This window comes from Narcine bancroftii, chromosome 9, assembly GCF_036971445.1.
Source record: "Narcine bancroftii isolate sNarBan1 chromosome 9, sNarBan1.hap1, whole genome shotgun sequence".
NCBI classification, from domain to species: domain Eukaryota; kingdom Metazoa; phylum Chordata; class Chondrichthyes; order Torpediniformes; family Narcinidae; genus Narcine; species Narcine bancroftii.
Window position 1 is genome coordinate 103,350,050 of NC_091477.1, and position 25,811 is coordinate 103,375,860.

Consider the following 25,811-nt stretch of genomic DNA (forward strand, 5'->3'; position numbering starts at 1 on the left):
TCCCATCGGTGCTCTGTGATTAGTTGGGATTGCTTAAGGTGGTATGTGAGTGGGAAGGGAAGGTTGAGAATCACTGCTCTCGACCCAATTGTTACTGAAATATTTTACTTCCAAAAAATTGTTATTGGCCCATTTCCTTTGGAGTTATGAAACCATGCACATAACAATAAAAACAATAGTTTTCAACCTTTTTCTTTCCATCTACATACCATCTTAAGCAATCCCTGTACTAATCACAGAGCACTGATGGCATAGGGATTACTTAAAGTGGTATGTGAGTGGAAAGAAAAAGGTTGAAAACCACTGGACAAGAAAAATGCTTAGTCTGCAAAGATTCTGACCATTCACCACTCCAGTCAGAAGTTAGCGTTTGGTAATTTTATGCAAAAGCAGCGCAGTGATTTATGTTAATGTTATCTTGTAATGTATCTTGTTATTATGTAATGCTGATTGGTATATTAATATTGCTTCTGCTTTGGAAATATGTTATTTTTACAGGGAAACTTAAATGATCTTGGAAAACTCTTGATGCAAGGATCCTTTAACGTGTGGACAGATCACAAGAAGGGTCATAGCAAGGTCAAGGACTTGGCACGGTTCAAACCAATGCAAAGGCATTTATTCCTCTACACAAAATTACTGTTGTTCTGCAAGAAAAGAGAGGAAAATGCAGATGGGCATGAGAAGTCACCCTCATACAGCTTTAAACATTCGTTGAAGGTAGACAATGGCATTAGAGTCTGAGTAAAATGACTGCTACATTTATCCTTCTGCTATCAGTCTAATTATGTGAATTCCTTAGCCCAATCTTCTTGCTATCTATGCCCATGGCATTTTCTTTCACTTGTATTATTGGACTGTTGTCAGATCCCAACCTGAGATTGAGGACATTTCAAGCATCAAAGTCTCCTCTTCTGACATTTTTCTTCCTGACACCGAACACCAAAGTTTACTATGGCAGGGATTCTGGAAGCTCAAGGCATACATTTGACCTTAGTATTTTCCTGTCTAATTCACAAGTCTTCTGCTTACTAGGCTTAGAAAGGGAATCCATACTTTTCTCAACAATAATATAGCACTCTATACTAACTAGATCCTTTCATCTGATCCCATACCAGTATAATTGATGTTGGAGTGAAAGAACAATATTAACAAAAATATTTTATGCCTTGAAGTTATTACAAATGTAAAAAAAAGTGTAATTCAGCCAGGTTCTGATGATCTCGATCAGCCCTGAAACTAACAATGTTCATGCTGTGCTTTCAGATGAGTGCTGTTGGTATCACAGAAAATGTAAAAGGTGACATTAAGAAATTTGAGATCTGGTACAATGGCAGGGAAGAAGTATATATTATTCAGGTAATAATGAGCACAATTAACATTTGTATTTTCTTTGAAGTTGTATTGTTTAGAGTTAAGGAATAACTTTCATGCTAAATTCAATCAATACCAAAAGAGAATTTATGTTGGGGGTTGAGATGGATGAGACATTATACTGTCCTTTGCTTTTTAAACCCTGGAAATGTTCCAAAACATTTTCCAAGTGTATCCTACCCGCCTCTGCTTAAACTGACCAGGAAGGCAATGGAAGTGGGATCTTGAGGCGCAGAGAGGCTGCTGCCAATCGTCTGAAGTAGCAGCCCTCAACCCTCTGTGTGATTGGGTGGCATGCATGTTAAGAGGGAAGAGAGGCCTAATGTTGGAAGAACACTCGTCCTATGTCACCATAAGACAATTCTTTCAAATATCACAGGACAGAAAAGACAGGAGTGATCCATAAGTTAAAGTCTAAAATTGGGGCAAAGCTCATTTTTATGGAATTAGACAGGAATGCAAAGATTGATTGGAGAGGCATTTACAGGTAAAGGGACGCCAGGCAAATGGGAGGCTTGTAAAAGAGAGATAGGATGAGTTTGGAAACAATGTGGTCCTGATAGAGTGAAGGGCAAGGCTGGCAGGATTAATGATCCTGGGAGGACAGGAGATATTGAGGCTCTGGTCAAGAAAAAGGAGGTATATGTCAGGTGTAGCAGCTGAGATCAAGTGAGGATTCACTTGATACTTAAGATGTATACTTAAGAGGGAATTCGAGGCAAAAAGGGGACGTGAGAGAGCTCTGGCAGATAAGGCAATGGAGAATCCAAAGAGATTCTACAAATTTATTCAGGATAAAAGAGTAAGAGGGGAAAGTACAAGGCCCCTTAAAAATCAGCAAGATTGTCTGTGTGTAGTGCCACATTTAGATGTGGTCATAAATGAGTATTTCTTATCTCTGTTTGCCATGGAGGAAGTGATAGATGCTGTAGAACTCAGAGAAGTTAATAGTGCTATCTTAAAGGATTTCTTATGACAGAAGAGAAGGTGCTGGAGGTTGTGAAATACATGAAGGTAGATAAGTCCACAGATCCCATTCATTGTGGGAGGTGAGGGAAGACACTGAGGGAGCACTGGCAGAGATTTTTTTTGTTAGCCACAAATTTTCTGCCAGAAGGCGGGAGGGTGGCAAATGTAGTGTGCCTTTATTTATGAAAGGCTTCAAGGAGAAGCCTGGAAACTATAGATTGGGGAGCCTAACATCAGTGGTGGGTAAGTTATTGGAGGTGATTCTGAAAGATAAGGTGTATATGCATTTGAAAAAGCAAGCACTAATTAGGGGTAGTCCACATGGCTTTGTGTGTGCTTTTGAAGAGGTGCCAAAGGCAATAAATGCTGTCTAAATGGACTTTAGCAAGGCCTTTAACCAGGTTCCTCTTGGTAGCCTGGTTCAGAAGGTTAGATCACACAGGATCCCAAGGACTTGGTTAATTGGAATCAATATTGGCTTGACAGTTGAAGATAGAGGATTGTAATGGTGGGTTGTTTTCAGACTGTTGCTGGGACCACTGTTGTTCATCATTTATATTAATGATCTTGATGAGAATATAGGTGAAATAGTTGATAATGTTGAAGATTATACTAAAATTGGTGATACTGTGGACAATGAGGGTTTATCTGGGATAAACTTGATAAAGCAATGGCAGATGGAGTTTTTAAATCAGAAATATGTGAGCTGCTAAATTTTGGTAAGTTGAAACAGGGCAGTACCTCCATAATAAATGGCAGGCTCCTGAGGAGTAGAACAGAGAAACTTGGGGAAACAGATACATCATTCCCTGAAAGTAATGACACAGGTAGACAGAGTATTAGCACGTTTGCCTTCATTGGTCAGAGCACTGAGTACAGCAGTTGGGATGTCATGTAACAGCCACAGTAGATGTTGGTAAGGCCTATTTGGGATATTGCTCACCTTGTCATTAGAAATTATGTTATTTAACTGGAAAATGTTACCTGGACTGGAAGGCTCCAGTTTTAAGGAGTCAGAATAGTCGAGAACTTTTTTCTCTGGAGCATAGATCATATAGAGGTATACAGAATCACTACCTACCAACCGTCACCACCTACAACTTCTTGAGCACTTCAACCAGCGCTGCCTCTGCACCATCCTCAACATCCACTGGAGTGACTTTGTCTCCATCATTGAAATCCTCGAACAGGCGGTGGTTACCAGCATCGAGACCATGCTATTGAAGATGCAGCTACATGGGCAGACCATTCTCCAGGATGGAGGATCATCACCTGCCCAAGATTGTGCTGCATGGCAAACTCTTCACTGGCCACCGTGACAGAGGGGCTCAAAAAAGAGGTATAAGGACTCTCTGAAGAAATCCCTTGGCATCTGTCACATTGACCATTGCCAGTGGTCTGCTCTAGCCTCCAATTGCATGGCCTGGTGACACACCATTCACCAGTCTGTCTCCTCCTTCGAGAACGCACATAGAGCTGGCCTTGAGGACATAAGTAGATGGAGGAAGAACTGTGACTCAACACAGAACAGAATTTTCCACTGCGGCCGGGCGTGACTGTCCCACTTTGGCCTCATCAGTCTGCAGCAGACGTGAATAGCCCCCTTCCTAAATCTTCATTCGCAAAACCAAGCCATGATATAGAATCATGAGGGACAAAGATAAGGTGAATACTCACAGTCCTTTTCCCAGGTAAGGGAAATAAAAGAGTTAGTTTTAAGGCGTGAGGGGAAAAAAATAAAAGGGGAGTTGAAGAGTAACTTTTTCAGACATGAGGGCGGTTTGTCCCTGGAACGAGCTTCCAGAAGAAGTGGTGTGAGACACACGATTACACCATTTGTACAGATGCATGGATAGGGCAGATGTAGCCAAACTACAGCCCCTGGGCCAACTGTGATCTGTTGCCCAATTTTAAGTGACCCATTAGAAGAAAAGTAAAATAGCTGCACTGCCAAAGGTGCCGCTGGTGTGGACAGAGAGCCGGGAGCAAAGCCTCAGTGCTCCCCTGCAGGGTCCAACCTCCAGGACCTCTTCCCTTAAAGCTTTAAATGACCTGTTAAAGGAACTGATGGTGGATGAAAACTGCTGGGCTTAATTGTTTGGCCTATGTCTCCTCATATTTTTCTATATATGGCCACCCTGGGTTAGAGGGATGTTGCCAAGTGCAGGCACGTATGGACAAAAGGACCTGTCTCTGCACTGTATTGCTGCATGACTCTCTAACCCTATCATGGTTCACCTTTCTGGCTCTGAGTGGTTTATCAAGGCAGAAAAGTTACAACATGTTTTCTTGGCTTCATTTAAAATTGTAATGAGGTGCGTAGATCCCTGTGATGTGCATGTTTAAACAATTGCTGGATGATATGTCTTGCATTCTCAGAAAACCAGGTTTATTTTTAAAAACATATCACAAATTTCACAAATTTGCTGTGGCTCATTTCAGCTTATCCAATTGTAAACATCACATTAGTGTGTAAAAAGATTAATTAATAAGGGTTTGCAAGAAACATTGCCCACTAGAAGTCTGGTTTTCTGTCAGTAGATACCAGGCTACAAACTGACAATGCTAGTATGAGGTGTCTTAAAGAGACACAAGAGACTGCAAATACTGGAGACTGGAGCGCAAAACAAACTGGTAGAAGAACTCAGCCGGTCAAACAGCATCTGTGGGATAAAAGGAATTGTCACTGTTTCAGGTTGAAACACTGTGTCAGGATGCTGGTCTCAGCTGGAGACAGCGATCTTAACTTTCACATCTTGATCCTACAAGGTGACGGGGAAGGGAACAGGCCTTGATAAAGACTAAACCAAAAACGAGAGACAGTGAGGATAGCTACAAGTTGCTGTAGATTGCTTTTAAATAAACTATTCTAGGATTTTAATATTCCTTGACCCTTTGAGTAATTTCTTCTTTGAATAAAATTGAAATCTTATAATATTTGTTCATCATTTGGGAGATGCTGGGACTCTGCTGTTAAGATGTGAAGGTCGGGAATTTTGTCATGACCATATTAGGGTGAGTGCCAGCATTGCTTTGCAGTCAGAGAGAATGCAGTTAAAATGACAAGTCCCATTGTGAAGAGTTTCAGTCCCCAGCCTCTGGAGAAAGTATGGGAGCAGTTTAAAGGGCAGGTCTTGTTATTTAGCTCACTAGCTCATTAACAGCCACCAATAACAAGAAGAAAAGGTTAGGCCAGTGTGAGAGTGGCCAGTGTAAGAGTGGCATCTTGGGGCTTTGGCTTGAGAGGTTTCATTTAGCAGAGGCTACAGGACTACAATAGGTAAGATAAAGGTAACATTAACCTAAATATTTATATTAACACAGTTCCATTACAGGGAGAATGTACATGCTCCTAACAGTCAGTGCTGAATTCGAATCCAGGTCATTGGTGCTAATCACCATGTGAACCCTGTTGCCACTTTTCATTGGTTAGTTTAGACAAGGTGGCAGTTAGGGTTGTCTAATCCTCCTCCTGAAGAATATGGAAAGTCAGGGAATCTTCAAATATCCCTAATGATGACTGTTGAAAATCCTGTGGAAAGTCAGTAAAGAATGAGAGGGGATTTTTTTAACCATTTTCTTATATATTTTTAGCAAAGGAGCATGGTAGCAGGCCTTTCAAGCCCATGACCCCATGCTGCCCGATTACACTCATGTGATCAATAAACTTACCAACCCCACACATCCATGGAACATGGGAGGAAACCCATGCAGTCACAGGGAGAAAATGGGAGCTCCTTAAAGACAGCAGCAGATTCAAACTCAGGTCACTGGCACAACACTAACCATGCTAATAGAAAGGGACAGATAAGATAGAGGCAAAAATGTTGTTTCATTTGTAGGTGAGATAAGAGTAAGGGGCTGAGTCTCAAAATTTGGGGGGAGTAGATGAGGAGGAACTGCTTTTCCCAGAGAGTAGTGAATCTATATTTGCTTAATGAAGCAGTAGCAGCTGTCTCATTAAATATATTTAAGGCAAGATTTAGATAGATTTTTGCTAGTAGGTGAATTAAGGATTAGTGAAAAAAGGGAGGTAGGAGTCGAGTCCATTGCCAGATCAGCCATGAACTTATTAACAGGTTGTAATTCTTATGTTTGTTTATGTCCGTCCTTAAATGCAGCCACACCTCCTGACTGACTAGGGGTTGCACCTGATCGTATAGCAGAACGTTCAGGATGTTGAGGATATCAGAGAGACAGGGAATAGTTGGGTGACCACCTGGAAAGCCAAAGGGAACCACCTGCAGTCATCTCCCTCAGTAACAAATACACCTCTTTTGGATACTGTTGGTGGGAACGACTAACAGGAAGAAGTTGTAGAAGCCGTGTCTCTGCCACTGAGTCTGGCTGTGAGGCTGAAAATTGAAGGGAGAGAAAAGGAGAGTGTTAGTGATAGGGGGCTCAATGGAGAGAGACTGAAAGGAGATTGTGTAATCAAGATTAAGACTCCCTGATGGTATGTTGTCTCCCTGGTGCCCAGGTCAGTGAAAGCTCAGATCAAGTCCACAGCATTCTTATAAAGAAGGGCGAGCAAGTCAGAAGTCAAGGCACAAGTTGATACCAATGATTGTAGTGATTAGGGAGGGGTCCTGCAAAATGAATGCAGGAAGTTAGGATGATGGTTAGCAAATAGGTTGTAATCTGAGTGCCAGTGAAACTAGGAATATTGAGTGCCTGAGCAGTGAGAAAAGGAGCGAGATTTATCAACCATTGGATTATTTTCTGGCTCAGAGGTGGCCTGTACAAGTGGGATAGGTTACACCTGAATCAGAGAGGGACCAATATTCTAGTGGGAAGATTTGCTGGATTCACTCAGGAGGTTTTAACCTAGTCTGGCAGGATCCAAGAACAAGAGAGAGGGAGTAAAAAGGTTAAGGATAGTGAGAAAGGCAAAGGAGGTGCGTTGAAGCAGAACAGGATGATGATAGACAAGCATCGAGGAAAGACTGGTAAATGTTGTGTTTATTCTCATGAAAGAAGCCTGATGGGGAAAGTAGGCATATTTGGGTGTGGATAGGTACTGAATAGTGGGATATTGCAACCAATACAGAGATGTGGTTGAAAGAGGACCAGGACTGGCAGCTAAATGCTCTGGGTTACCATCACTACAGGCAGTGGCGTAGCTGGAGGGGGGGGGAGGGGCATGCAAGGGGAATGATAGCTCCCCCTGAGCACATTTTTCAAAAATGGCACCTTCCCCCACCCCCTGGTCTGATGCTACTCCATCTCCCCCCTCCCCCACCGGTTCAACACCATTGCCACCCCCCCCCCCCCTACTTTAGGATCCTAAATTGGGGAAAAGCCAATTTTATCATAATTAAGCTGGAATTAATAGCTGGCTGGGTGCAAATTTTAACGAGTAAAAGCACGATTGCCAAGTTAGGGTTGACAAGAGATACAGAGGCATAGATCAGAAAGTAAAAGGACTTGTACATCAGATACAGGCAGTCAGATTTGAGGGAATTCCTTGAGAATATAAGGGAATGTAGGACCATAGTGAAGAGGAAAACAAAGAGGATTAAAAGATGTTTTGAGATGGCTTTGGCAGTCAGTGAAAGGGAAAATCTAAAAAGATTTTATAAGTATATTAAGGACAATAGGGTCACAAGGGAAAGAATGAGCCCCTTTAAGAATCACGGGGGGGTGGGGGGGGGTGTCACTGTGCAGAGTCAGAGGAGATGGGGAAGACCTTAAATTAATATTTTGTCAATATATAAGTAGGGGATGTGAAGGAGGTAACTAAAGATAACCATCCTAGACCATGTCAACATCAGAGTGAAGAGATGTTAGCAGTAACCTTAGTTGGGTGCTAGTAGATAAATCTCTGGTCCAGACCAGTTGCATCCCACAACATTGTGGAAAGGTAGGAAGGATATTAATGGGACCTTGGCAGACATTTTTAACTCACTGATGAGGACGGGAGAAGTCCCAGAGGAAAATGGCAAATGTGGTGCTGTTTTTTAAGGCTCATCTAGATAACTACAGACCTGTTAGTCTGCCATCTGTGGTAAGGAAACAGATGGAGAGGATTCTGAGAGATGGAATCAATCAAAATTTGGTTGGCCAGGTGAAAAATAGAGGAGATTTGAGGGGTTTAGGCCTAATGTGGGCAACTGGGACTAATGCAAGAGGGCTTGTTTTTGAATACTGATATGGGCCTGAGGACTTGCTTCTGTCTTGTGAGACTCTGACTTGTGTAGAAATGTGTATAAATGACTGGTGTAGGGTGTTAGCAGGGAGGTGAGTGGTCCCCAAATGATTGTGCAAGAGATGCACAATAAAATGGTGTAACTCAGATAGAACATTCTGTGAATAATTTTCAAGCCATTTGTTCTTTGTTAAGGTTGGACTTTACCTCTAACTTGAACTGAAAACCTGATTGCAGGCATCGTCTATAGAACTGAAGAATCTGTGGGTTTCAGAAATCCGGAAAGTGCTGACAGGACAGTTGCAAGCCTACAGAGGTATGTAATAGTGAAACCCAGCTTTTGATGTCCACTAGAAATGTGCAATCTCTAGTTCCCTTTATAACATCAGATATTGCTTCAAACTTTTCTCTATTATTCATCATCAGACTTAAAATGAGCGCAATTGTTCCTATGTCAACATATGTCAAGTGACTATGAACAAAAGACTTTACATTTGAGACTGCGGTGTTGATGTAATTCAGTTGTACTGACACAATTTAAATAAACTGTCTGCAATTAGTTTAATTTTTATGTATCTGAGATCATAAATGATCCTGATGATAGCAGAAATGCAAAGGAAGAGGATGTGAACACCCCTCGCAAAGCATGCTCAGTTATTGCAACTAGAAAGCAGAAAATCAGGTCCCTTCCTTATGAAGGTAGGCAACCTGCCCAATTCTGTAATATTCTACATCCAGTGGTCTATTGTTATTGGATGCAAGAATAGAAAAATCTGCACTAAAGATGGATAACTAAAAGATGTCAAGAACATATGTATAAAAGCACAATGTAGTGAAACCTCTGGCATCCCGAATTCAAGCAACTGGCAGCCTCAAACAACTGGCAAAAAAATCAAGGAAAATAAATCCTTAAAATTAAAATAAATAAGAATAAAATAATAGGCAAAAATACAAAAATTTTAAATAGTAGAAGTAAATGTTCTTGAAGTAGCACATAAATATTTGGTGAAGATGAGAGCAAATATTCAGCCAGCAGAATGCCTTGGTCTTGCTTTGCTTGTAGCAGCTGTTTCAATAAAGATGTATGAAACAGCACTGGTGTTCCCAGGATGAAGACCTGGTTGATGCCACTTGCCTTTGGGATGACTCTCTTAAAGTGTCTCCTTATACCTGTTTAGTGAGAGTCGCTCCAGTCAGAGGCTTTATCTGTAAATTTGGAAGAGGGGGAGTTAATTATCTATAATGTCATGGTTCGTCTTTTGGATGGCTCCGTGGAGGGGGAGGAATCTGGAGATGAAGTGACAGTTAAATGTTTTCAAAGAATGTGACTGAAAATTAGTAAAATGCTTTAAGGTTTATATATTCATGCAAGTGAAGTTTGTTCAGTGTATAGTATTTTTGTCTTTAAACTGTTTATTCTTAATGCAGCTGCATTAGTTAGACATTGTAAGAATAAGTCTCAAGCAACTAGAAAATTCACTTATCTACTAATCCCTGTAGATGCTGGATATAAGAAGTTTTACTGTAGATGTATAATGACATTTCTTTCTCTAACTTTTATGGCAGAAGCAAGCCAGCTAAACCAGAGGATACAGGAACATGTTTTTCAAGCTCCACTGACCACACCCAACAGGTATCAATCTCCTTGTGTACTGTGACAGATTATAGATATGTCATATACGAACACTTTAAAACAGATCTTATTTAAAATACTGGAGCTCTGCTCATGCTAGACAGTCTGGTGCCAAGAGCCTTTGCAAAAGGTTTGGAGAGTGTCCAAGAGACTTCACTAATGGATTGTTGTTTACAAAAAGGCACAGATAAAGAACATGTCGGAGCCACAGGCTGTCTGGAGTAGAACTTGCTGTTCTAAGAGGGTAATGTGGTTTTGCAAGCAGAGAGAGAAAGACAGGCTTTTTCTCAGAGAGAGAAAATATTCAGTTCTACAGTGTTACTGTCAGCAGCAGCAGCTGGGACTGGAACAGGACAAGCTGGAAAGCATGTGGAAAACCCCATTTGGAAGACGGGTAGTGAGTGCTTAGTTCAGCCTGGTCAAAGCCCTTATGGTTCATGCAAGAGGAGAGGACTTGGCTACCTAATGTTTCACTAAATAAGAGAAACAAAAAGGAACTCTGTGGTGACCTGAAAGAAAGACATTATCATCTGGAAAACCCGGATGGGGAAAGTTTCTTTGGGAAGACACTGAAGTGGCTGATTACAAGGAATCAGTTGTGGGTGTCCAGCAAACAACAAATCTCTCTGAAAACTGACAAGAATCTTCCTGAGCAGTAGCCATTTACCTTTCAAGTACCAAAGCCTGGTGAACTTCATAAATGTTAAATTCTGTGCACAGTATAAGAATTGCCTGCAACCAGTAAACTTGGAGGTATGAGAAGTGAGATTGGACTGTGAATCGAAGAACTTTTCTAAACTTACACTACATACACGTGTGCTTAGAATTAGAAGGGGGTTAAGTTAGATTAGATAGTGATAAGTTAAAGTGTGATTCTGTTTTCATGTTTAAGGATAATTAAAAGCAACTTTTGTTTAAGTAACCATTTGTCTTGGTGAATATCTATTGCTGTTAAGTTTATGTGTCCTCAGGGGTTGAAACAGCACTAAATGTTGCAATGCCTGTAAAGTCTGGCAGCAACTGATTGCAGAATTTTGGGTTTTCCTCAGAGGTTGTTAACCCATCCATCTTTGTGTCAGTAAATTGAGTCATAGAACTCCTGCATAACAGTTAGCACAACGCTATTACAGTGCCTGCAACTCAGGTTAGATTCTGGCGTTGTCTTAAGGAGTTTGCACATTCTTCCTTGTCTGCGTGGGTTTCCTGCTCCTTCCTTGTCTGGGTGGGTTTCTTCCTCCAGTTTCCTCCCATGTTCCAAAAATGTATGGGGTTTATAGGTTGATTAGGATATTTGGTTCGCATGGGCTTGTGGACCGGAAGGGCCTGTTTCCGTGATGGATGTCTAAATTAAATTAAAATTAAATTAACAGCTGCCAATCTGTTGAATCATTATTCCTGATTCTGCGTTTTCATTTGGTTGGCTAATTACAAATCTAAGCCAATATGTCACTCTAGACATCATACATTCTTATGATATTCAGTAAATTTAAATGTTGCACCTTATTGAATGATTTCCAGAAACCTAAATATTTGTTTGGTTTTTACATACTTAAAGATCTTTAGCAAATTTGTGGAAAGCACTAGATTCAGAAAACCATGTTGATTCTGAGATTTTTCTCTTTGTGTCTTTACAACCAAATATCCATCTGTTTACTTGATGAAGATGAACAGCCTGACATCAGGTTATCACTCACTTGCAACCAATTGTATGCAAGAATCTGAGTCTGTTGCTAACTTGTACCCTGTCATTTTTTTTGTACTAAAATTACTTGAAGGTGCACTGGCCTTTATTTGGCATCTACAAACTTTACCTAGTTGAGATGAATAGAATAAACATTTGGAGCTAAAATCTGTAAGAAAATCTAAAATGCGTTCTCAGTGCTAAAGGATAAGTAAGTGATTGACAAACTTAAACAGTGCTTACCTATTCACCTCTCTGGATATAATGAATGTCCTCCCTGAGATTAATTAATGTAATAATTGATTAGTTTAGAAAAAAAAAATAAAACCGGATAATTGCTTGATCTCAGATGGTTGAGATTTGCAAAGAATGGTTTACATAGGAGCATAGGAAGTAGGAATAAGAGTAGGCCAAAAAGGGCCCATCAAGCCTGCTCCGCCATTCAATACGATCATGGCTGATCTAATTTATGACCTAACTCCACCTACCTGCCTTCTCCCCATATCTTTTGAGGCCTCTGCACATCAGGTATATGGTCACTAAAGATCAAAAGGCATGTGCAATATCAAATTTGTCAACCACAGTGTATGATATGGGGATGGGGATGAAATTCTGCAACATTACAATTTCTAAGGCTATAAATGAGGATTCTATTCTGGTTAGCTAATGGCATTCCCTCTTCATAGAATTCAATGTATTCATGTTAAGTGACCAAGATTGTAGTTGGAAGATAAATATATAGAAGTGAGGGGGCAAAGTGAGATGGAAGCTGCTAGGTGGAGCTGAATGTTGGGGGGGGGTAAATAATGGGCAAATGGAGCCATGACCAGAGGTAGTGGAGGGGGGGGGGAAGGGATAGAAATGGAGAAGAGACTCAGGTAGATAGGTATGTTGGTGATGGGCAAACACCAGGCCGTGAAGCAGGGCATAAAGAAGGAGTAAAAGGGATATAGGTTACTTGAAATTGGAATATTCAATGTTCATGTCATTGGGTTATTGGTTGCAAAAGCAGAATGTGAGGTATTGTTCTATTTTTGTGAGCATTTGGCCTCACCCATGGCAGTGGAGCAGGCAAAGGACGAGCATGTCGATGTGGGAGGGGGAGTTGAAATGACATGGAGATGAAGCTCAAGATGGCCGTTGCGGACAGAGCACAGTGCTCTGCAAAATAGGTACCGAGTCTATGCTTGGCCTTGCCACATCACCAGCACCAAATACAATGGAACAGATTGGAGGAGGTTGTCATGGCTCCTTCATCGGGAGGAGAGAGAGAATATCAGGATCACCCATGTGGCAGTAAGCCAATGTAAAGGTTAGAAGAGTTTAGCTGGGTGGTGTTTGGGGAGTTGAATAATGCAATGTTGTGTCTAGTGTCTAGTGAATTAAAAAGTAAGTTGACTTCATGGAGTTCTGAAAGAAATGAGTGAGTGTATTCTTTCTTTGTAAGCTGTGATAAATCAAATTCATTACAAGTGGTGACCTTGTGAGTTCACAGTACCTTCTAATTTAAAATGGATAGTGATGAGAAACCCCTTACAGGAGCAATTGAGGAGGTAAAATTGAAGAATTCCCCCCCTTTTTATTAATAATGTACCAGCATGGTTCATGATCCTTGAAGCATGTTTCTCTGCCCTCAATATGATGTCAGAAGATGAAGTACCTTTTATTTGTGGAGCGTCTTCCAGAACAGATTGCTTGTGAAGTGGAGGATGTCTCAGTGGATCTGAATACAATATGCTTAAGGTGGCTATTCTGTGCAGCATACTCAACTATCTAGGGAGACTCTTATTTCCCAATTACTAGCTGATGACAGCTTAGGCGATAGACAACCATCACAGATGCTGAAGAGGTGGCACAGGCCAACTGAAACAGATCCTGTCAAAAGTGATTTTTGGAAGCAGAGGTTCAGTCGTCAGTTTCAAGAGCATTTGGTGAGTGTCATTTGAATGCCAACCCTCAATCATTTGGGAGATCACGCCAACCTTGTTATGTCCATGACTTCTGAATTGAAGATAGAAGGATTTGCTTATTCCCTTAGTCAACAAGAGCAAATGGAACTGGAACAACTGCTTACTGTGCCTGTGAAGCACCAGCACCTTATGTCAATTGAAGATAACTGAGTTGGAACAGCAAATGGTAGCACTAACTATTCAGGTCCAGGCTTTGGGCAGACAAACGATTTCCTTCCATCAGGCTGGTTGGAATTGTGGTGATCGAGGATCTGGTAGAGGTGACGGACAGCATATTTGTTGGAAGCAACGGAGATTTGGTGCTGCTGCCTGGTCCTGTCAGCCACCTTGCGACTTCTACAAATGGCAGTCAGGAAATGACCAATAGAGGCAACTGCTGTCTTATATTCAAAGATATCCAAAGGTCATTCACATTGAATTTTGGTCTCAACAAACCTTTTTAGTGGACTTTCATGATTGCAAATGTGGCAAATTCTAATTTGGGAGTGGATTTCTTGTCATATTTTACTTTGTTGATGGATTTAAAAAATCGCTGTGTTGTGGACCGCAGTATGCAAGTGTGTGTGTATATATACACACATACATGCAAGTGAGTTGCATCTGTTGTCTCTCCAATGTTGTCAGCCTTCAACCTGGCTCCTGGCCTTTCTGACCCTTGCTCAAGTGTTTCTCTCAACTAGTAACCCCCTCGTATCGCCACACAGATGTTAAACATACAGTAACCCACCATATAGAGACTTGGGGTCCGACAGTGGTAGAGTGAGCTCATAGGTTACCCTCCATACTGTTACATAATGAGACAGTTCCAATCACTCTCCTCCTTGCATGGCTCAGGGTAAGAGTGTCAGGATCACCTGTGTGGCAGGGAGCCAATGAGAAGGTCAGAGGAGTTTAGCTGGGTGGTGTTGTGTCTCGTGAATTAAAAAAGAAAGTCGACTTCATGCTGAGCTGAAAGAAATGAGTGAGTGTATTCTTTATTTGTGCTGTTTAATCGGTGCTGTTACAAGAATCTCTTCCTCATCACGTAAGTAGCCTTTTAGTGAATGGCTGAATCAGTTCAGCATCAGTATCTTTAAGATTCCTAAATATCAGAATGAAAGGGCCAGTGTGCGACAGGATACAAAGTGAACTGTAATATTCAACCTTAAACTAATTGTTGTAATTAGAATAGTCAACTTTCAGTAAATTACATAAATCTGTTACACAGATACATGAGGAAATCATCTTTACAGCACCAAGACAACAAAGGTGATCCATCTAGTTCAGAACGAAACAAGCAGCAAGAGAACACCAGCTCCAGTAACAGCCAAAAGAGAGGTAATACATTTTGCAAGTGTTTCATTCTGCTAATCAAGTGGTTCCCAACCTTTATTTTCCACTCACATATCACTTTAAGTATTCCCTATGCCATAAGTGTTCTGTGATTAATAAGGGATTGCTTAAGGTGATATGTGGGTGGAAAGAAAAAGGTTGAAAAACCACTGTTTTAATCATTCCAAATTGATTTGTTATGTGCACAGTTTCATAACTCTAAAGGAAATGGACCAATGACAATTTTTCTCAAGCAAAATATTTCAGTAATAATTGGGTCTAGAGCAGTGATTCTCAACCTTCCCTTCCCACTCACATACCACCTTAAGCAATCCCTTACTAATCATAGAACACTTAGGAATTACTTAAAATGGTATGTGAGTGGAAAGTAAAAGGTTGGAACCACTGTGCTAATCCCTTAGAAGTTACCCATGGGAAATGAGTGATAACATTGAAATGCTGTGACGAAATGATGGAGGATGCATTTCATGTTTAGACTGGAATTCTTCAGCTAACTACATAAAATAGTAGCTGTGTGGATGGCATAAAGATGCTGCAGTTCATACTTCTGCCATATGGGACCAGCAACCTTGATTAGTCCATGACACCCAACTGCTGTCTATGTGGAGTTTGCACATGCTCTCAGTGATTGCATAGGATTTTCCCAGTTTCCACCCATCCCAAAGATAAATTGATGGGTTCAGTGTAAATAATCCCAGTGCAGGCAGGTGGCAGCAGGATTAGGGAAGATTAATGAGAGAGGGTAGGTTATATGATGGGACAAATGGCCTCTTCCTATGTTTGTAAGAAAAGATGAAATGAAATGAAATGAGTGTGTGTGTGTATATATATAAATATATATATATATATATATATATACACACACACACATATATATGTATACATATATATACATATATATATATGTGTGTGTGTGTGTGTGTATGTATATAATGTACACATCACGTGTACACTTTGTAAATTTTAACTGAATTACTTTAGGCCTGCTCTACATTCAATACCAATGCAGACAGCAGAATTGTAAATCCTCTGGTTAACTTATTTATTTTAATTCTATTAATTTTGGGAGTGCTTAAGAAATTGCCATAAAACCTCCTTTCCTTCTTCAAGGAATGGTTTGAATCATTATAATTGTGAGTTTAATCTTCAAATGCAGGAGATCATTTTAGCAGATTATACTGGAATAAATTTTTCAACCTAATAACAGCTGCACATTTAATTGTAGTCAAAATGGCTGACCAGTTTTGTCTTTTGTTATAATTTTTGTTTTCATGAAAGTTGGTTTACTTTTCCCCCATTGTTAGAAATGGCATTGAAAAGCCAGCTACCACATGGGATGATTCAGGGGTAACGTTTGACTTGGGTTTTTTCCAACAATTTGCCTTGACATCTCAATATTATCACTTCACAGTGGAAAAATGCTAGTGCAAATCTGTACTGAAGAATGTTACAAGAGCCTAACATTAGTAGAAGTGCTGATTTACAGCTTCAGGTATCTGGATTCAATCCAGGCCTCTGCTGTTGTCTGTGTGGAGTTCCTATGTTCACCCAATGAACAGCTCCTCTCACATCCCCAAGACATACTGATTGTTGGGTTGGTGGCCTACTGTAAATTTTCCCAGTGTATAGGTGAGTAGTAGAATCTGGGGAAAGTTGGGAATGTGATGAGAATAAAATGGTGATTAGTATAAATGGGGTCTCTGGTAGTTGGCTAAAGGGCCCGTTTCTGTCTGTGTAATTACATGACTTAAACAACTAATTTTAACTCGCTAAGAGTTGAAATTGCTAAATAAGCTTGCTTCAATTTGCCATTTTCACTGGTCAGATTATAAACCATTAATTTCACTGGTCTCAACTACATTCTGGACTAAGCAATTTACAAATCTTGATCCACATATAGTATCTTAATTCAAACCTTTGTATCTTGTCATTAGCCAACATTTAATGTATTATACTACATTATCTTTTATGCCATACACCTAAATATATTCAACAAACCATCTGAGATGGATTTTGCAGGGAAGTATTGGCAGTTCTGAGTTTAATTACCACCTATTACATGTTTAACTGCCAGCAAGTTCAAGATTTACAACATGGTTGTATGAACACGACAAATTTACAAACAGCAGTTCCTAGTTTAATGAATGAACTCCAATGCACAAAGGAAAATATCGTCACAGGAATTCACCAAAATTTATGGTGGAGAATCCACTCAAATAATTTGATCCAGATTTAGTTTCCTGTCAGAGATTTATCTTCCATCATTTTTATGAGTAGAATTTATTCCATCCATCATGATAAAATTTGTACTTGTAAGGAGCAGATCAGAAAACCTTTGAACTATGTGCAGATGGCTGCAAAAAATACAGTGTGTGGCCAGTCATCATCACTGTGGCTTTTATGTTAATCCACTTTGTATCTGTTGCGAGATACAGACAATAAATATTGTATTTCATTGAGGACTTTCGTCTGGTCAGACACTGGTGTAGTTTAATAACATTGTTACTGTTCACCTCTGCAAATATGCATTTTGTGAGATAAAAGTAGGTACTGTTTAACATTCTCAAACTGACAAAGCTTCAGGACTTATCCAACCCTTTGGAAGGAATAATTAAAAAAGAATATGTGGAGTCTTTTGCTTTTCTCATAGTTGTTATTGGCAAGGCAGACCACAACTGTTTCGATTTTTATTATATGTATTAGAATGAAGATCAGGGGAGTTCTCAAATAGGAAGCAGATGGTTTATCCTTATAAATTACAGTGAGGATGAATATCTACCCTATTCTGCCAGATATTGCTTAGATTTACAGATGAGCTCAATTGAAAAAATAGACAGTACTCAAATCAATTTAGCAGACTTCACTGGATCTGAGAATGCTTAACCTACCTCTCCAGCAGGTAATAAAAAATTAACAAAAGATCAGGACAATTGCAAATTTAAAATTTGTATTGTCATTCATGTGTTCGTTATCATTCACTAAAATACACTGCATTTTCTGAACTCAATGACATACTCTCTGTAATTTAATCTAGGATATTAATATAATAAAAATGTTTCTGCATCTGAATTTTAGTTTGGCTCATAGTATGTCTGCCTGTTTTAATAACCATAATTTTGTAAAAAAAAAACATAGCAATACAGATGTCTTAGGAACATAGAACTGTGCAGTACAGTAGAGGGCCTTTATTCCCACAATGTTGTGCCATACTCCACATCAATCAACCTTTCCTTCTTTCACAGCCCATGACACTCCAGTTTTCTTGCATCCATGTGCCTACCTAAAAGCATTTTAAATATCCCTTTTGTATCAGCATCTACCACCACCCCTGGCAATGCATTCCAGGCACCCACCACTCTGTGTTTTAAAAAGAAAAAATCTCCAACATTGCCCCTAAACTTTCCTCCACTCGCCTTAAACAGGTGGCCTCTGGTATTGGTCATTGCCACCCTGGGGAAAAAGTACTGACTGTCTACCCGATCTATGCCTCTCATAATCTTCTACATCTCTAGTAAGGCATCTCTTATCCTTCATTGCTCCAAAGAGAAAACCCTGAGCTCGCTCAACCTTTCCACATGAGACATGTGCTCCAATTCAGGCAGCTTGCTGGTAAATCTCCATTGCACCCTTTCTAAAGCATCAACATCCTCCCTGGAATGAGGTGACCAGAAATGAATGCAATACTCCCAAGTGTGGTCTAACCAGAGTTTTATCTTACAGCTCAATTCCTTGAATAATGAACAGCACACCAAATGCCTTCTTAGCCAACCTATCAACTTGCACAGCCACCTTGAGTAATCAATGGACTTGGAACTTTATTTTTCCATACTGTTAAGGATCCTGGCATTAACCATCAATCTTCCAAAGGATATCACTTTACACTTCTCTGGGTTGAAATTCATCTGCCACTTCTCCTTCCAATTCTGAATCCTCTCTATATCTGTTGTAACCTCTGACAACAACCACCATCATCCCTTGTGCAAGGTATGGCTCCAACTTCCCCTTGACTTCAGTTTAATGCCATACTGAATCAAGTACTTTCTTGGTATCCACCATGCTCACTTCCCTTCTGAAGTTCAGTTCTTTGGTCCATTTTTGGACGCTAGCTGTGATGAAGTCAAAATCCAAACCAGACTTTAATGATAAAGTATTGCCTGATAATACAGTTTAAGATGGCTTCCATCACTTAGACTGATCAGTGGGGGTGGGGGGCCGGGGCGGTTATTGGATTTGTCCTATTGATGTTGCATAATGGTATATACCTGAGCAATTTTTTCATATTGATGGTCAGATACCAACGTTGTAACTGTACTGGAAGAGTTATTCGTAAGTGCAGGTCTTCACTGATCACACCTTCGAGCACACATCCTCCACTCGTGATCTATTGCCTCTTACTTCATCTGAGGTTTTTTCTTAATTTGGCTGACTCCAACCAAAAAATTCTTGTAAAATGTTTGTTTTGATTTTGTCAATAAATTCATTGGGTTTTCACCATCTTAATGCCTTTGTCGGCTCAGATGGAAGATTTCAGCTTAAAAATCATCTCTTCAAAGGCCCACTGGTGCCACAGTATTGCAATCTTCTTTTTCTTTTTGAATAGTGAATGTGAACAGAGTTGTTTGTCTCTAAACTCATGATTGTTAGAGATTTCATCTTATCTACTTAAGATTAAAATAGTAGCTGCACACTTCTTGACAACCGAGTTCTCTGTTAATTGGTTGAGTTTTTAGATGTTATGTGACCAGTGCTTTCATGTAGGACTATGTGGGCTCAATATCTTGGATTTAGGTGCAAGTAGGTTAATGAGTGACTTATATTAACACGAGAGAAATTCATATTAATTAGAGGAAAAGACTGAACGTATTAGTGAGTTGTGAGAAGTATTATTGATATCTCTAAAATGTATTCCATGTAAATATATTTTCTCTTACAGAAGGGCAGTTTATAACCTACTCACATGATATAATTATTTCACTGTAGCAGCAATGTGCTTGGAATTACGAAGTGTGTTAAAAATTAGTCAGTTATATTATTGAAAATAATATCATGTGGTTTTAAACCAAAAAGGTTTAAAAGCTATTTGAAGTGCAGAAGTATACAGAGTTCAACTGTGCATTGTGGCTTTAGAGGAAATCTTTAACTTTAATCATGCCTCTTCCTTTGTTCAAATGCTGATCTTGCTACAGTTGATTGGAAGCGTGTATTCAGTGGCTATGTTGTTCATTCGGTATGCTCCAGTACATCTACAAGGAGAAAATGCTGACCTTGCTATAGTTGATTGGAAGCGTGTATTCAGTGGCTATGTTGTTCATTAGGTATGCTCCAGTACATCTACAAGGAGAAAATGCGGATGACAATATATTTAATACTTACAGTCTTAGATAAGCTTTGTTTGGCTACAGCACTGGATTTATTCCCATTCTGTCCTTTGACCTACATCAGCAAGATCTTTGACAATAATATAAAGCAAGAATCTAACTGCAAAATAAATAAGAAAAATTACGTCAATCTAAATGCAAAATGAATCGGTAACAAATGAAATACCACAGAACTGAGAAATTATCGAGAAATATAAGTGGCGAGTTCCATGAATGTAAGGACTCAATGCAAGAAAGCAATGAGCATATGAATTAAGTATTTACATCATCATTTAAAAAAAAAATATGGAATTGAAGCTGGTCTCAGTAACAGTGGAATATTTGGAAGGGAATATCCATCAGGTTCCCTTTCAAGGAAGTTCACCTTCTTTACTCTAAACAAAGATGGGAACATTATGGAAATAATCAGCAGATCAGGCAACATTTGTGCAAATGACAGACCAAATATTTCTGTTCAAAGAGCCTTCATCAAAGACCAACTAACTCAAGAATCTTTATAGTCCATTCTCCCTTTTATTTTGTTGGTAACATCGGACCATCAGCATTAATTGTTCAAATCCTCAGTTGTGAGAGTTTAACTGCTTCCCCCCTCCCCCTCAACGCCCCTTCCCAACTCCCCCTGCCCCTAGCTCCCATTTTATTGAATGAGCATTTTTGAGGCCTGAAGGACACTGGAGTTTTGGCAGAGTAGACAGGCTACCTTATAGATGGCAAGATCTCAGCTGACCTCAATTGGTGTTGATTTTTGGGATGAATTGCATTAACATACGATTAGTGAATGTACACCTACTTCTATTCCTGTAGAGCCCCCCTCCCCCCGCCCAACCCTTCCAAAATCACAACCCTGTTTGATGAATTCTTGGGCAGCAATATTCACCATCTCTGCACATACAATTTCATCCTGCAGATCCACTATAATATTACAATTACAAACAAGAGTGAAGGGGAGTTGTTTATAAGTGAAATAAAAAGATAATAAACAAGGCAAGGTGGAGGAGACATCAGGAATTGATGGGGGATTTTATAGAGGCATAGACAATCCAGTAAACAACTTGGTCAGCATAGGTAAGTTGGACTGAAGGGCCTTTTTCCATGCTGTATAATCGAGTCCACGCTGCTGAAGATCCAGCTGCGCTGGGTGGGTCACGTCTCCAGAATGGAGGACCATCGCCTTCCCAAGATCGTGCTATATGGTGAGCTCTCCACTGGCCATTGTGACAGAGGTGCACCAAAGAAAAGGTACAAGGACTGCCTAAAGAAATCTCTTGGTGCCTGCCACATTGACCACCGGCAGTGGGCTGATCTCGCCTCAAACCGTGCATCTTGGCGCCTCACAGTTCGGCGGGCAGCAACCTCCTTTGAAGAAGACCGCAGAGCCCACCTCACTGACAAAAGGCAAAGGAGGAAAAACCCAACACCCAACCCCAACCCACCAATTTTCCTCTGCAGCCGCTGCAACCGTGTCTGCCTGTCCCGCATCGGACTTGTCAGCCACCAACGAGCCTGCAGCTGACGTGGACATTTACCCCCTCCATAAATCTTCATCCGCGAAGCCAAGCCAAAGAAAGATAACTCTATGGCTCCACTTTGGGGAATTGTATGGTTTTAAGAGAGTTGTTGTCATTTATAATTTGTAAAGATTAAAGAGGCTGAAATATTGAGGGACAGGAAACGTGCAGGGGCCCAGAATGTAATTGGGAATCTAGAACTCCTGCCACACTTTGAAAAGGAGACCATTTGAGAAATAGTACATCATAGGTAAGCTGCAGATCATTAACTAACTGATTCAACATTTTTGAATTTACCTCCCTTGAAACATGAAATTATCAGCAGATTCATGAAAATTAGATTAGGAGTAAGCTGGTGTTTTATTTCTCTGTGAATATAGAGTGTACAGCTCTGGTGACAGTGGAAAAAAGATTAGAGTTTTATGCACACTGGCCTCCTTGCAACCTGCTAATTGTAGTATCTGCTGTCAGAGCAGCTGACCTGCTAATCAGTGGAGTGATGGTACAATAGAATGGTTTGCATTCATTTTGGTCTTGAAAAAAATTATGTCATAATGTGTTAGTCACGGATTTAAAACCATTTGGATAAGGATGTGCTTGATTTGTGCAGTACTTCAATCAGATGCAGTTTTTATATTTCAATGTAAACCAAAAGCAACCTGATGTACGGTTATATTTTTGGATGATACTGGTTTGAAGGACTAGTCAAGTGGGCTCAGAAGAGATACCACTCTGTTTATCAGCTTCAGACCCAGAGCATTTCAAATCCTAGGTTTCATTTGCATGTTTAAAATTGGAAGAACTGAGGATGCTGGAAATCTGAAATGGGTCAGGCTGCATTTGAGGAAGGAGAAACTGTTACTTTTCAGATGTTCTTGAAAGCCTAATTCTTCTTTTTGAGATTTTCTGTTCTTGATTGGACACTCTGCTCCTGGTCTACAGTGGGCAAAAAACTACAGCGGAAATGGTACAATTTTTTGACAGCAATAAAGCCAGCCAAAGGTCATAACAGATTGTTAAGAAAGGGGAAAAGAAAAGTGAATTAAGGTTAATGAGGGTTATTCGCCTCTCTAAATAATTCCTTTTACCTCCACAAAGAAGTGTTCACCTAGTTTGGTAGACCTCTTTCTCACAATAGATTCTCACTCGAGCCCAGCTTAATATATATTTGGATCCCAGTCATATAAAGTGATGCATCAATTTATTCCAGTTCTGCCATAATCTCTCGAGTCCCTGAGCCACTGAAATGCAATGAACATTAATTCTTATCCAGCAAGGTTCCAAAGTGAATAGAGTGGTAAGGCTGGCTGGTGTGTGATTTTAAAACTTGTACATTTGTGTTAAACAATAGAGGTCTGGATTTTCTATGGTGTGTTAATAGCAAACACACATCAAACATTCATTTTTACCAAAATAATTATGGGAATTTAGATTGAAGAAGTAACTGGAAAAATATGGGTTTACATTTGTTAATAAAGTGCTAATAATTCCTTTAGTTGATACTATTTTTATGCTGCTTCAGTCTGAAACCAACATTAATAATCCTAACCTAAAGAAATCCTCTATTCATTCACGTCTCTGCCACTATTTATATATATGTTCTGTTATTTATTTGATCAGTGAGATAAAATACAGGTACTCCCCAACTTACGACCATAATTCAAATTGAAGGATAAGTGGTATCTCGGAATGGATGTATGTTGGAATTGCATACTTACCTTGTTAGTCATTATCTCTGGGTCCGCAGGCTGGATGTGGTCATCTTGATTCCTGTGCGCGTATGCAAGTCTTCGGTTGGCACATGCACTGTGCATTCGCGCATTAGAGTTCGGTTGGCGCGTGCGTGAGAGTTAATGATAAGCGCCCCAACAATATTGAATTCATGCCTATAACTCTTGCACATGCACCAACCAAACTCCAATGCTCAAACTGTGCATGCGCCAACCGAAGACTCACGCCGCGCCCAGCCTATGGACTCCGGGACGCCATCTAACAAGATAAATACACACATTTTGCTCTTCCATGCCCTGTATCCCTGTTTTAGTTTGTCAAATATAACATTAAAAATATTTTACAAATTTTTTTCCTTTATTTTTTTTAAACAAATTTTCAGTCATATGTGCGGATAGACGCATAGGTTGCAAGTTGGGGAGAACCTGTAAAACAAAAGCACAAGATGTCAGTTACACAGGCTTGTATTTTCCAGAGTTGACAAATACCTTTATCGTGTTCTTGTGCTACTGGTTTATTCGTCTGGAAGGGACTAAGAAATGCTTGAGAAATGTGTAAGAATTACTCAACTGGGGAAAGACGTGTATTATGGACATGGGTATTTCAGTTTTCCTCCTTATCTCTTCCTCTTCCTCTTTCCTAGCTGATGTTCCTTCCAGTCATAACCTTGACCGTTCATCTCTTGCTAAAAAGCGATTTACATTGCAGGGCCTTTCCAATCGCAGACCTCAGCAGAAAGGTAAAACAACTAAGTGCAACTGGTATACTTCACTGTCCATCCTATTTCTCATAGCTCTCCACCCTTCCAAGCAAATAACTTCTTCCATATTATCTCCATGTGTGGTTTCAAATATATTTACTTGTGTTCTGTGTCTAAGGTGTTTGTGCCTAATTTTATCATCCAATTTTCATTAGACTTCTGTCAGTTGTTTTCTAACATTCCCACAGTGAGCATTGCTACTGAGGAATCATAATTCGAAAAGTGGAACAACTGACTGTTAATCTTTATACTTTCTCACCATCAATGCTAGTTAATGGAAATTGCTAAAGCAATGTCTACTGTGTCAATTTTCAAGAAATCTATATTTTTTTGCTTTTGTTGATGAACATATGCAGAATTTTTCAAATGAATTGAGATAGTGTTGCTGAATAATGCAAAATGCGGGGTCTTAAGCCTTGCTGACATTGCAGGCATTTCCCCTTCCCCATTGCCAATGGTCAAAACTTTCCTGCCACGCTGCATGAAAATAGCATTGGATTGAAGGATTAAAGTGGTTGATAGTCACATTTCCTTGCTCTTTGCCACTCTTATTCAGCTTTGTGGATCTATTTCCATTCATATAAACCTTTATTGATCCTCAGGCTCTTGCAAATCATCACTGACTGCCAGCAGGCTCTCTCTTTCCAGAAGTCCGGATCGAGGAAAATGCTCTAAGACAAAATCAAATATGCCAATAAAGGTCAGGAAAATAAAGCCAGGAAATGTACATATTCCAGCCATCATGTGCTGCTCTTCTCATCTTTCTACTCTGCAAGTGGCTTTGATCCTCTCCAGATATGAATAAACTATTCAAAAATGTTTCAAAAATTTAAAATCAATTCAGTTTCACTTACACAACCAGATGACAAATTGGGCATTGAAACCATTCTTCTCCAGAAGATATTTATCACTTGGTTGAACATTGCAACGCATATTATATATATCATGTAATTTATGTAATCTAGTTGGCATCTTCACTTTAGAAGTATAATGCGAAAGGGAAAAAATGAAATAAAACTCAGTGGAGCAAATGTTCAATCCATTCAATTGAAGGTGCGCACTAAAAACATTAATATTGCCACTCTTTTTAAATTCTTGTTGATAGGTCATGTGGCCGATGCATAAGAATAAAAAAGTGAATTGGACCTCAATGAAAGTTGGGAATCGCAAACCCAAGTATGTGAAGGATTAAAAACATGAAAGCATAGGCGTACAACCAAAGGTGTGGTGGTGGTGGGGGGGTGGGGTGGCAACTGCCCTCCCAAATTCAGACAAAACAGTGGGGAAAATTTGGGCAAAGCAAGAAGGAAAAAAATCAGAGAGAGAA

General features: G+C 39.9%; 1 protein-coding gene across 1 annotated transcript in view; it reads left to right on the forward strand.

Annotated features, from left to right (window-relative positions):
- Positions 1-25,811, forward strand: part of mcf2l2 (MCF.2 cell line derived transforming sequence-like 2) — a 144,770-nt gene that overhangs the window by 97,752 nt on the left and 21,207 nt on the right. Inside the window, exons 21-25 of the mRNA XM_069897099.1 lie at positions 499-720; positions 1,267-1,359; positions 8,729-8,807; positions 10,058-10,124; positions 14,983-15,092. Coding sequence (XP_069753200.1) covers positions 499-720; positions 1,267-1,359; positions 8,729-8,807; positions 10,058-10,124; positions 14,983-15,092 — 571 coding nt within the window. The remainder of the gene's footprint in view (positions 1-498; positions 721-1,266; positions 1,360-8,728; positions 8,808-10,057; positions 10,125-14,982; positions 15,093-25,811) is intronic.